At 42.3% G+C, this 13,772-nt stretch overlaps 1 protein-coding gene across 2 annotated transcripts in view; it reads left to right on the forward strand.

Moving 5' to 3' along the window:
• The window catches only part of LOC136429767 (dynein axonemal intermediate chain 7 homolog), a 40,795-nt gene that overhangs the window by 17,702 nt on the left and 9,321 nt on the right, over positions 1 to 13,772 (forward strand). For both annotated transcript variants that reach the window (XM_066419735.1, XM_066419736.1), the window contains 6 exons: positions 8,928 to 9,068; positions 10,415 to 10,561; positions 10,814 to 10,917; positions 11,587 to 11,887; positions 12,742 to 12,877; positions 13,458 to 13,604. In XM_066419735.1, the coding sequence (XP_066275832.1) occupies positions 8,928 to 9,068; positions 10,415 to 10,561; positions 10,814 to 10,917; positions 11,587 to 11,887; positions 12,742 to 12,877; positions 13,458 to 13,604 (976 nt within the window). The remainder of the gene's footprint in view (positions 1 to 8,927; positions 9,069 to 10,414; positions 10,562 to 10,813; positions 10,918 to 11,586; positions 11,888 to 12,741; positions 12,878 to 13,457; positions 13,605 to 13,772) is intronic.

Below are 13,772 nucleotides of genomic sequence, written 5' to 3' on the forward strand. Positions count from 1 at the left end.
ACAAAAGCTGACAAAACAGAAAGCCAATATAAAAGCCAAAACATTAGCCAAAAACAATGGATGGATGCATAATACTTTACCACCAATGTGTGAAATCAGCTGTTGTAGGTGTGATATAGTACAAGAGGGGCCCAAATCTATTGAGGACAAGTGTCTAGCATGTGGTGGGCAAATATAACACACTTTAAGTGTAACTTTGAAGTAATTTTTCAATCTATCAGAGTTATTTTGTTGCTCTTTTCTGCTTTTGCATTTCAATACCTGAGTCTAGTGACCTGCTAGTCACTTAAACAGGCCTGGGGTAGCCTCGAAAGAAGTAAATCTTAAAGTACTTACTAATAGTAAAGTACTCTTTGCTATAAAAGAGGTAAAGATAAGATCTAAGAAAGGGTTGCTGAAAAAACTATCCCAAGGGTACTGCAATATTACTACAATATTTACTAGTAGCAGGTTAAGTCATTTACTATATATAGAAGTAGGTTAGGTCAGTCAGTTCAAAACCTAAAGCCGGTAGTAAAGGATTGTGGTCTGACAGGGACATGTGAGATTGTAAACTACTTATCACCTGATGAAACTATCTTTTATCTTTTCTGATGACCTGAATTACATATCAGTGCATGCATTGTGGCTGCTGGCTAACATCTGGATACAACGAACATGGAGATCATGGTCTCTTTAAAGATGGGTGAGAAAAGGGAGGGGAGGTGATTATCACACCCTGGTGATAAAAAGAGTTACAAATAAACCTTCTTGTCGCAGTATAACATCCTACGACCATTACGTGCCATTCTTACACATTCTGACCACTGGCTCTATCTTCAACAAAATCAATAACAATAATTAATCAATAATCAACTTTCTTCCCTCAGTTTAAATAGACCTTGATGACATAAGAGGTTTAATGATTTAACTGTATTGTGTAATAAGGAAAGCCACAATCAGCAATTGTAAGCCATTATAGATCTTGGCAGCCAGAAGTTGATGATTATGCAATGCTTAATGACTATTGTAATTCAATGCAGGTAAACTTGAGTTAAAAAGTAGGTGTTTTTAAAGATGTCTTCTTTAAAAACAATTGTAACAGTCAGAGTACATGCATGCAAGCTTCACAAAACAAAGTTGAATATATAGACAATTGTGTATCATAAGATATATCATGGAAAACGATTGATCAAAAGGTACATTTCATTGCAATTTTCATTGTTGTGGCCGCCATTGTTCTGGCCTAACAGTTGTAAAACAAAACTGCACAATTGCCTTATATTCTACTGACATTGCTGTAGATATAAGGCAATTTCTGCAGGAATTCCTGCAGGAAAGATGTTTTCCTGCAGGAATTTAAGTTCTTCCTGCAGGGACTCCTGCAGGGATTCCTGCAGGAAAAATATCTTCCTGCAGAAATTCCTGCTGGACAAATTCTTCCTGCAGGAATTCCTGCAGATTCTGCAGGAATTCCTGCAGGAGGAAAATTTTCAAAATGAATATTCATGAAAGTTATTGTTATCAATCATAACTGTACATCATACTCATCAACTATATGCTAACATTTTTAAATTAAATGCTTTTATATAGAATATATAAGCACTTGTCAAAATGGGAAAAGTGGAATTCCAAACCTAAACTGGAGGGTGTTATATCTGTGTGTGTGAAAGGGTGTTCTTTGTCATTGAATGCTTGCTGCTGGCATCTCACAGCAAGAATTTCTAACAGACGGTTGTGGAGTTTGATAATTAAATGGTAAGCACTATGATCAGTGTGAGGCCACAAGATTGCTAATTGTGTGCTGGGTTACAAACTAAGGATAGAATGAAACATTTCCTCATCATTCAAAGGAAACATGTACTTACTAATTATAGAAATCTAGTTGGCAGAGACAAGACTTAGTGATGCAGTCACTCACCGGAGGAAGCCATTGTCCAAATTTGTTTTTGGTTTGTATCCAGGAAGTCCGCTGAGTTTTCATTGGTGGAACATGAACAGTTCTGTTATGATGTGCGTCACATTACTCTTCTGTGTCTGTGTCTGTGTCTGTCAAACAGTTACTGCTGCACGTGTGCAGCTCTCCCCATTTTGCATTCTTCGTGTTGTTGTAAATGTCCTGAAGTTTTGATACACACATCCAAACAGTATTGGAAAAGTCCTGTTGTATTGTTGTCCTATTACTCTGCAGCTGTCTGTTCTGAAAGTCTGCACATCGTTAAATGAATTGATTTTTCAGGGTTACTTCTTGCCCCCACAATTGTCTTCAGTAGATGCTCAATCTGACAGTGTATTCTCATGCCAAGCCATCTATTGGCTCTTCTGGGCAACTTCCTCCCCACAAATGGTGATGTCCTCGTCAATGTGGGTTTTGGGGATTGATGTGGAGGTTGCTTCAATGTCGTGTTTGCGTTGTTCAGGAGAGGCTGTTGTCTGTCCGAGGTATTGGCGACGTGGTGGTGGGCTGGGGTGTATCTCTGCCTGTACGGTTAGTACCATGGGTCGGTTGGGTCGGGTCTTCTGTTTGCACTGTCCTGGAAGGGGTGCTTGCTCTAATTGTTCTTGGTCTCGGACTCGAGTGGAAGGTGGTGCCTGCTGACCATGTGCCTCTGCCTGTGTTTGGGCTGGACTGGGCAGTGGTGTCTGCTGGCTATGGGCCTCTGCCTGTGTTTGGGCTGGACTGGGAGGCGGTGCCTGTGTTTGTGCTGGACCAGGAGGTTGTGTCTCCTCTCCAAACTGCCCCTCTTCTTGTGAAGAAGATGGTATTGGCCTGAATTTTCGCCTTGATGCCCATTTTCCACGGTCAGGAGTGCTGAAGACAGCCATCTCTATGTCCTGGCCTCGCTGTACAGGATCTGGAGGTGGTGCCATTGCTGCAGGCAGGTTTTGAGGCATGCCACACAGCTCCCTCAGAGCTGGTCGGAACTCCGGGTGCCTGAAGCTGTAGATGATGGGGTTGACCACAGACGAGAGGGTCAGGTAGATCAGCTTAGCTACTCGGAAGACAATGAGAACTGATAGTTTTTCTTCTGTATTGTACAACACCCGAGCGAAGGCAACCAGGAAGATGATAGATGCCAACAATACAGCTAGAATCGTGATGTGCGGTGCCATCGTCTTGAAGGCCTTGGTCTGGCAGAGCCACAGGTTGCGGTTCTCGTCCCTCTCCTGCTGTTTTCTGGCCTCCTTGCAGACAAGGTAGTAGATTATGATGATAGCAATGACAGCCAGTGCTCCCCAAATATAGGTAATGCTTGTAAAGATGGCAGCAGTGTTGGTGATGGGCTCTGGATCACATAGATGTAGTCCTCCACGGGAGTCCTGCAGTCGTTGGATGATTGCTGATCCAGCTCCAAAGAACAAGGCAAAGGCCCTGACTGCAACAATGCCCCCGCCCACACGCTTTGTGGTGACTTTGCTGTTGTAATGCAGCGGCTGGCAGATGAAGTAATACAGTTCTACTGCCATCAGAAGGTATGTGCCAAACATTGATGCTGATGACGATCGTCCTACCAGCATTTGGACCCAGCATGCCTCTTGGAAATGGCTGCCTTCTTGTGAACTGAAGAGAAGACAGAGTTCTGTGGGAATCATGCAGACAGTGAAGACGATGTCGTCAACAGCCAAGTTACACCGAATGAAGTGTCTAGGTTTCTGGAGAAACTCTTTTTTCCAGACCAGGTAGATGACAAGCAGGCCACACCCGACAGCCAACACCAAGCTGCTGAGGAGATATGCTGTCTGGAGACTAAGAGACAGCGAACTGTGGAATTGGGCACGATACTTTGCAGTGATGATGGAAAATATGCTTCCCTCTCGTGCCATGTTTCTTCTAACTGGACTCTGATGATTTAGAAGAACTGTTTGTATCAGAAATTCGCCAACCTTCTGATCGTGATGCGAAACCTCAGAATCAGCAGAACTTGAGTCTCAACCCTGTGCCAACAAGACAGTGTGGAGCAGAAAGGTGTTCTGGGAGAAGATTTTATGATTGTGTGGGTGTAAATGCAAATTAAACATCCACTACATGTATGATAAGGCCAATCGACAAGTATCCTTAAGTTTGACGTAAATGCAACAATCATCTCACAGCATGGCATTAAGACTTCCATGTTGTCACCTGCCCATTTATGAATTGCCTGTCTTAATAACAAGTAGAGGAGATTTTGAATGGAAAGGCCATAGTATAGGAGCAGGGTGCGAAATACCTGGTTGCACGTTGCACAGTGCAACAAGATTTCGGTTGGTGCAAGTTAATTCCAAACCCAGGTAGCGCAGTGTGCAACCTTATATTTTGAGCCAAAGATCTCAATCGGAGCCCTGGAAGCTCACAAAAACACAGTGTCACTCTCATAAAATTCGGTAAATCTTCAATTGAAATTAAAAAATCAACACTTTTTTGTTTTAAACCATCAAAAACCCTTCATAGATCGTGGAATTTGAGCTGAAAAAGACTAAAACACACTGCCCTCGGCTAAACAAGATTTTATTAGGTCAATTGGAACAAAATACTATCTAATTTATATTTTGAAATATTAGTAGTATTATACGCTACATACGAGCTTAATTTGAAGAAATCAGTGAATGTTGCTGGAGCAACCTGAAATTTGGATGTGCAACCTAGCATTTGTCCTAGGTTGCAACATGGGCAACCTGGCTCAAAAAAGTATTTCGCACCCTGAGGAGTCACTTCAGTCTGTACCAGAGCTTTTCCTCCAGTTGAGAAAAGTTGTAGAAATCGGCAACCAAATAGGGATAAATTGCTTGAGGACCTGAGCTTGTCTTGGAGAGCAATTCTCTCCACTGGTCTGCTAGGCAAGCTCAGTACCCTTTCTTAAAGGAGCCGGAAGTAATTTCAGAACGTTAAAACTGGAAATATTCTGGATATGGCAATCTGCTGTATAATATCAACATTTACTTGCTCACATATTAAGCACATTTCTATGATCATAATTTCATACTGTGGGGTTTTAAAAGAACACAGAAACAAGCCGCACGATGTATATTCTACATATTGGAACCGCCAAAATATCAGCACCCAGATTTGTATTGAGTTCTCATCACACGTTGCATCTTTGCTCCATGAAGATCGATAATTATGCAATGGGATAGTGTTTTATTTAAACTTATCGTACTGTATGCATAGATTGGACTAGAAAATTGAAATTGAAAATTTACCAACCTGCAGAAACTACAGTATATATATATATATATATACACTGTGAAAAGCCCCCGAACACAGCCAAATATTACTTACAAGAGGAACTACAAAAACTTTAGTGAAGAAAAGTATCTTCATGACTTAGCACAAATACCGTGGGACGTGATAGAGAATTTTACAACCGTTGATGAGCAGCTTGAGACATGGGAAGACCTGCTCGTAGGTGTAGCCAACATACATGCTCCCACCAAGAAGCTCAAGGTCAGAGGTACGCCGGCCCCATGGCTTACCGACGACTTGAGACAGCTTATTTCGCTCAGGGATCAACTGTACAAAGAGGCTAAGAAATCAGGTAACCCGAGGGAAATGTTAGAATACAAGTGCATAAAGAACAAGGTAAACTACCTATGTCGTAAAGCCAAAAAAGAGCATGCATCTCAGTCAGTTATACAAGGGTCTGAAGAGGGACAGTCTGGAATGTGGAAAGCCATCCGCAACTTGCTCCCAAGTAAAACACCAAATACCATCAATTGTATTCAGCATGAAGATCAGAACATTACTGACAAGTTGGGAATAGCGGAATACTTGAATAAGTTTTTCCACAAAGTCATAGATGACTTGTACAAGTCAATCTCAAATACTGTTCCCCACTTTAGCCCTTTTCAGTTTGTCAACAACGCTGACAGTATTTTCTCTTTTACTCCCGTCACTGAGGAGTCTGTCATAAATCTACTGTCCAGCCTCAAAGCTAATAAAGCAACTGGACTTAAGATACCATCGACAATAGGCTCTTAAAAGTTGGTGCACGTATTCTCGGTCCCACTGATACACAAAAAGGGGGACAAAACAAATCCGAATAACTACCGTCCTGTGTCCCTTCTGTTGGGGGTATCAAAGATTCTTGAGAGAGTAGTTCACAACCAACTGTACACATACTTGAGCCATCACAGACTGCTAACATCCTGTCAGTCTGGATTTAGAAAACTACACTCATGTGAGACAGCGTTACACTCTGTGGTGGAAGACTGGACTCAATCCATAGAAAAGAAAGAGCTAACTGGTGTAGTTTTCTGTGATCTGTCAAGAGCGTTTGACACGCTAGATCACGATATACTACTGCTAAAACTGAAATGCTATGGCGTGGACGACTCATCTTGTGGCTGGTTTAAGTCTTACTTGACTGGTAGGCAGCAACGCACGGGTGTAAGCTCAGCTTTATCCTCCTCAACTTGTGTCACCTGCGGTGTACCACAGGGATCTATTTTAGGTCCACTCCTGTTTATCGTTTACATAAACGATCTACCAAATTGCATCCAGTCGTGCAAAGTTTCCATGTACGCCGATGATACTATTCTATATTTTGTGGAGCGAAGCTTTCACACTCTGGAGAAAACACTCCAGAGCGATGCAACCCGGCTTTCCCATTGGTTTGCTGCTAACAAGCTTTCCTTGAACCCGACAAAGTGCAAAACAATGCTCATAGGTACACATGGAAGGAATGTGGGAAATATAAAGCTTAATATTGCACTAGACGGGGCCAGACTGGAACAAGTAAACGCTTTTAAATACCTGGGGGTTACCATTGACAACGTACTTAAAGGCATCCAGAGCATTTTATGAGGCTTGAAATTTGAATTAAAAAAATCCAATTCCTAGTCATTCCTACACATAATAAGTTTCAATAACACTGTACCATTACATATCGACATTAAAGGAGCAAAGATACGATGTCGTTATGTGGTGAGAACTGATAGAAAATCCAAGCCCTAATAGACTGATCCTGACTGTTCATCCCAATTAGCGGTTCGACCAATGAGAGTGTGACTGCATGTCCGTCAAATATTTGCATTTTTATGTTTTAATTTTGCATTTCCACGTTTTGACGGAGGTGGGAGGGGCTATGGTATCGGTCTATTTACACTAGGCGCGTGAAACTAAATATCACCATGTAGCTTATTTTTGTTCCGCTTTTGAGCACTTTTGATAAGAAATCCGCACGCAAATGTGGTAAATAATGGCATAAAATGTCAATTTCATAAAAATTACAGCAACTAGAATATTTTCAGTTTTCAAGCGTCATAAAATGCTCTGGGTGCCTTTAAGTGGAGCTACAGTGTATCACTTTGAACACATTTTCAAGAAACTCGCTCAGGTAATTAGCATTATCAAGTACGTTAAGCCATATGTCAGCAGTCAGGCTCTTCGGTTAATGTACACAACGTTATTCATACCCCAAATCAACTACTGTAGCACAGTTTGGGACCAGGGAGGGAAGGGATACCTTGATAAGTTTGAAAAGCTGCAGAAAAGAGCAGGTCGGGTAATTCTTAGATGTGACCGTTACACTCCCACATCAACCCTTCTCAACACACTAGGATGGCTCCCAGTAGCTGAAATTCACAAGAAGAGTAAAGCTACACTTGTCTACAAGGCCCTTAACGGTCTGACTCCTCCCTACATCACTGCAATGTTCACCCAATTATCCCATGTACACACCCATAACACCCGCCTAAGGGCACAAGGCGGCCTTCAGTTGCCAATGACACACTTGGAATACAGAAGACGAGCCTTTTCGTCCTCGGGGGCTGCACTTTGGAACACATTACCACAACATCTCAAATCAGCCAGATCACTTCCACTTTTCAAACAGCTATATGATGTCCACTGCCTCTCTGCCAAACATTGATATGCAAATTCCGTTCTAGTCCTTTCTTTTCTGACGTTATTTCATTGTTTTTCTATTTTACATTTTGTTATATTTATGTTTTATTCATTTTGTTATTTGAAATCAGTTGTAATAAGTTAGTATTTCCAAGCATTTAGTTAAGCTTACTTTGTATTATTATTCAATTACAGTTTGTGTTACTTTTGTTATCTTATGTATCTAAGTTTGAATGTGGGGATTTGCCCCCCAGGGCACATTGAAAAACGCCATCACAGGCGATATGTTACCCCTGGATAAATAAAAATAAACAAATAAACAAACAATATATATATAAAATTCGACTTCCACAGAAAAGGCTTTAGGCTCGTTTGATAACCCCTAACTACCCCAATTTCTACTCGACCTGGAGGCCTGGTAGACATTCATCATGACCAGGGCTGTCTCCTGGACCTGTCCCTCCATCCTGGGAAGGAAATGTGCTTGGTAGGACGGAAAAAAATTCACCCTTTCCGTCCCAAAATCTGAACTCTATGACATGAAATTGATGAAAATGTATCTCCGTAAGCTTAAAATGATGAATTTAACATCGAAAATGCAAAACATTGGCTTCCAAACAATGAGTGGTACGGAAAAAATGTGAAGCTGGAGACAGTCTGAAAGGTTATTATTTTTAGCATAGCTTTATATATTACTTACATAACAGTAATTCATACTGAACAAAACTGAGACTAACCGAGCCATGTTTTGCGTGTGTTTCCAGTTGGAGCTGTACATAAAGTGCGACGGGAGCATAAAACACTCACCATCTATCTATCTGTCGGCCATCGGCCGGGACTAAATAAGTACATCACTCCATATTGCCCTGTCCAACATCATTTGTCCTGAGTGTTCAAGTGCAATCTCAGTGTCTCTGACTAAACTCGGTAAAAGTCAAACTTCTGCAGTGCACTTGGCCTCTTGGTTTCCATAGAAGGATGTCCGAAACTATTTGCTGTTTGGCTCGAAAGCAGTGTCCAGCAAATGTTACACGACGGAAAAAAACCCAGAACAGTTTTACTTTTTACCCCCTGAAATTGCTTAGGGTACCTTTTAAAAACTAACCGCGCCTTGTCGTGTTTCCAGTGGGAGCGTTACATGAAGTGCGACGGGAGTCCGGACCCGACCGTGACCCAGGACATCAACACCTACATGAGCCTGTGGAGGGAGGACAAGGAGAGCACCGACATCAAGGTCGTCCTGCAGGACAGCAGGCAGCTTCTCGCGGTGAGATTTCTGCCTTATTAGCAGAGTTATCAACCCAGAATTCATGTGTTCAAAAATTAATTTTTTCCTAGAACTGTCGAAGAGTAGAACTGACGTTGCCGCCAAGTGCTGTAGGAGCATCCTTGCTAGATAGCTTTAACTTACAGTCAGATGTGCATAAGTTAGGTGTGACAGGTCGTTCAGTGTAATATAACCAGCTGCCGCTGTGCCGCGCGCCTGCGAAGCTTTTGTGTTACACTGAATGGCAGTCATACCGGATATATAGATACAGATACAGAATAATTAACTGTTACGAAGAGAAAGCACCGACATCAAGGTGGTCCTGCAGGACAGCGGACAGCTGGTCGCCGTGAGTTGTCGCTGTATTTTCACCTTTAATTATCTCTCTCTCTCTCTCTCTATCCAATTTAACGTCTTTTGTTCCCCATCATCTGGGGGTTAGACGTGCTTGCACATGGATGGGGAAGCCCCAGAACTCCTCATCAAGTGCAAGGCCCTTTTTTGTAGCAAGAGTTTTTACGGCTGGATGCCCTTCCTAACGCCAACCCAAACCCTATTGCTGGGCTTAGGATCTGGGAAATACGTGTTAAGTGCCTTTCCCAAGGGCACAACGTCTGGGTGCATGTCCGAACATGTCCGGATTGAACCTGGGTCTTATTGGTTCATAGCCGGATGCTCTGCCACTGTGCTACACAGACGCCACTGTGTTGTCGCTGTATTTTCATCTTAAATTATCTCCATGAAAAATGGAGATATTGTTTTGGGTGTGTCTGTCTGTCTGTCTGTTTGTGTTTCCGGACTACTCTAGTCAGCATAACTCAAGAGCCTCTTGATGGATTATGATGATACTTGGTATGTGGGCGGGCGTTGTGAAGCCGAAATTCAAGGTCGATTTTGGGCCCCCTGGTATGTGACCTTGGTACTGCAGCAGAACTTCTATTTTTGTATCTTTTGACTTGGACGTGCTGTGGTCTTGATTTTTGGGTGGCAGATAGCTTGTTTCCTTTTTTTATGTACAGCAGATTCCGGCTATTTGCATTACGATTAATAGCATATTTCGGAGATATGCATAACATTATGAAAACGTCTGAGTTTGCAAATTTATCCAGTAGTTAAAGATTCAATTTTATTCCTCCTTTCCTGACCTAGATGTCTGATATTCACAAAGTTACGCATCGCTGAGTTGGGCATTATTTGTTTCACCGTCTTCTACCCAACAGCTGAATTGCAAGGGTCTGGGGGCTGCCATTCGGCACCAGTTGAACTCAATAGGACACAACCTCGGTGACTCGATGATACATTATTTGTTTATTAATTGATTGATCAATTGGTTGATTGTTATACAGCTGATTGGAGAGTTAGAGTTCCTGATGGCTGACACCCCAGAGGGAGAGCTGTCCGAGGCAGACATTGGTCGGTACAGACAGACCATCAGGGACCTACAGGAGCTACTGTCCTATAAGCTGGACGAGGCCACTGTGGAAATGCTGAAGGTGGGCAACACTGAACTTAGTTAGTTAGTTAGTTAGTCAAAGTCCTTACCTCACCAGATGGTGCATAAGGCGGCACCCATCTCCGTTTCAATTGTTATACAAAGATCTAGCATTTGAATTTTTTTTTTATTCCATTAACCAAGAAAATGAATTGGTGTGGCCTTAGGTGCACAGCTCCAATTTCAGGTGCAGCCTTGCACATACATGTACATGTAACTTAGTAACCTGTTTTTTTCTGTCGTTTGTACCCAGAAAGCCACAGCAGAAGCTGATATCGAATCAGGCAACCTGCAGAAGATATCAAAGCTTGACGACGTCACAGTCATGCTATGGGCGAACCTGAACAAAAACCCCAGGTGGGTATAACCAGACAATCATGGTGATTTTATTTTCTATCAAATGTTATGCTACTTTGTATTCTAGTGTGGTCTGTATGTCAGTCTTGGTGAGCTACATGCATGTACATAGCTGTATGTGTCCTTTTCGTAACTATAATGCCCATTTAAACTTGACCGAAATATTTGTCAGTTTTGGCAGATTCAACTTCCTGTCAAATAGCTACTTTAGTTGTTGATATTAGATCTGAATGGCTATTTGTATGGTATGCTGCAATCAGTGAAAGAAATAATACTTGATGATGATTATTATGAATTATGAATTGGGAAATGTGTTCAAGTAAAAATGTGGTTGTTAGTAAGGAAAGGAAAGTGATCTTGAACCAGTTTAGCTCAAATGAACTCAATGAACAGATGAGCTAATTTTCCACTGGTCGTGACAGAGAAGACAGGCGCTATGTACAGTATTTACAGGTTCATTGTACCGGGGAAATTCCCCTAGCTCTTTTCGACAATCACAATGAACACGTCCCGTCCTAAGGACTGCGACCCTTTCCGGTAGCGTGCATGTCAGGTGAGCGACACAGCCGGGCTCGAACCCGGGGCTTCTAGTTCCAGAGGCAAGATCGCTAACCACTGGACTACTCACGCCAGTGGCGTTAGTAATGCTCCATCTTCTTCCCTCCACAGGTTCAAGTCCTTTGAGTTCCCAGGAGAAGGTTTCACCTTCGAGCTGCCCAAGCCGCTCGCCACGGCCGACATCGGGATCCGTGTCATCAAGACTGCCTTCGACCACCTGTCCCCTCACTGTCGCACCTTCTACCCCCGCAAGAAGAAAGTGGACAAGTCCGCGGCCCCAGAGGAGGAGGAAGAGAAGGAGGAGGAAGGTACCAAAGATGGAGAGGAGGGGGAGAAGGAGGGAGAAGACGATGATGAGAAGCCATTGGATGCGGACGCCGATGATGCAAAGTCTGTCGCGAGTGGCAGGAAGGTACAAAAGAAAACATATTTCGAAAGGCTTCATGTTCCTGAAACTGTCACACAATTGGATGCAACAAAGCTTTTCATTAATATGCATTGTGATGAATTGATGTTCCTGAAACTGTGTATTAGTGGACGCAACACAGCTTTTTATCAAGATATGTTTTATGATGTTAGTGAAAGATTTTGTTGAATCAGCCAGCAATTTTCGGCTTATGAAGATTTGTAAAACAGCTGACTTAAGTTGTATGCCTTCATCATATTCTGAACCAACTAACAGCAAATAGTTATCAAGTACAAATCAACAGAAAATGACTAAGTCTTGTTCATACTCTTGACAGTCTTGAGTATAGATATCTAGCCTCTATACTCTTGAGTATAGATATATAGCTGCAGTCAACCGATGATGATGATGATGATGATGATGATGATGATGATGATGATGATGATGATGATGATGATGATGATGATGATGTTACTCTGAGTCAGTTAGACCACTGATATTACGGTAACCAAAGGTTCAGGTTGACATTGAAATTTTAAGAATTAACTAAATTGTTTGAGAAATGATTCTGAAGAAGATCGCACCGTTAATGTCAACAGAGCGCGACAAGTGCAGCATTGGTTTTTACTACTAAAATTTTAGTTCACAGTTGAAACAAGGTTATAGGCGGGCGGAAGACAGAACATGCATTTTCGTGGTGGTTTTAAATTTGTGATGAAAAGTTTACCGCAAAAACTACGAACATTAAACCACCACAAAGTCAATATTTGCAGCTTAAGTTTAAAACAGTGAAACAGGCCTGACTTATGTTTGAAAAAATTAATGATTTAATCTGACGATGATTGTATCTTTGTCAACAGAGCGCCGTGAGTGCAGCAGGCTCCACACGGGAAAAGGAGGAAGGGGAAAACGAAGGAAAGGAGGGAGAGGAGAAGGGAGGAGAAGAGGGGGAGGAGAAAGAAGGAGAAGGGGAGGAAAAGAAGCCCACAACTGCAGGTAGGGAAAGTTTCTGCTTCTGAATCTTTTTGTAAACTTTGATTAATAATGATGAGTTGATAATGAATAACATAAAGGTAAATCAAATACTAATTGATTAGATTTGCAGTGGTGATTACAAATGTACATGAATCTATAAAAGTTACTGAATACCTTCACCCAAGCAGCTTGGTCCTAATACCGTGATTAGTTGGATTGAATACTTGATTCGGAAGTGATGTAGTTTTTGATAAAAAGAGTTTTCTTTGTCGGTCACTTATAGCCTGGTATCCAAACCTATTATAGCTCCTTAGTCTCTTCTGTCCTCTCCGCAAATAGATGGAGAGGACGGAAGAGATTCGGCAGCTAGAATAGGTTGGAATACCAGGCTAGGTCACTAAAGCCTTCAACTAGGAAAAGCGGTTAGATTTTAGGCATTTTTCCTAAATAATAGTGTCCTCCACTCAAACCACATTCTACATTGTCAATCTTCCTCTCTGTATTCTTTACCAGCCTACAATCCCATTAAATACTACAGTAGCTCTTCAATCCCTCAATGTTAAACGAGTTTCCTGATGACATTGTGTTTCCATGGCAACAGAAGCTGAGGAGGAGGAGGAGCTGCTGGAGCTGGATGAGGACGTGATCGACCTTCGTCAGTTCTCTCCTCTGGGCGGGGTCATGTACCTGGAGCTGCTGCAGCTGCCCCCACAGCCGGTCATCGCTCGGGGATGGAGCATCGTGGAAGGTAGCTGTTTGTCTGTTTGTTTGTTTGTTTGTTGGATGTAAGACCTGCGTCAGTTCTGTCCGCGGGGCGGTGTCATGTATCTGGAACTGCTGCAGCTGCCACCACAGCTGGTCTGTGAGATCTGTGGCAGTGTGTATGTGTGTGTGTCTGTGTGTGTGTGTGTGTGTG

Source organism: Branchiostoma lanceolatum, chromosome 3, assembly GCF_035083965.1.
Source record: "Branchiostoma lanceolatum isolate klBraLanc5 chromosome 3, klBraLanc5.hap2, whole genome shotgun sequence".
In the NCBI taxonomy this organism is placed as follows: domain Eukaryota; kingdom Metazoa; phylum Chordata; class Leptocardii; order Amphioxiformes; family Branchiostomatidae; genus Branchiostoma; species Branchiostoma lanceolatum.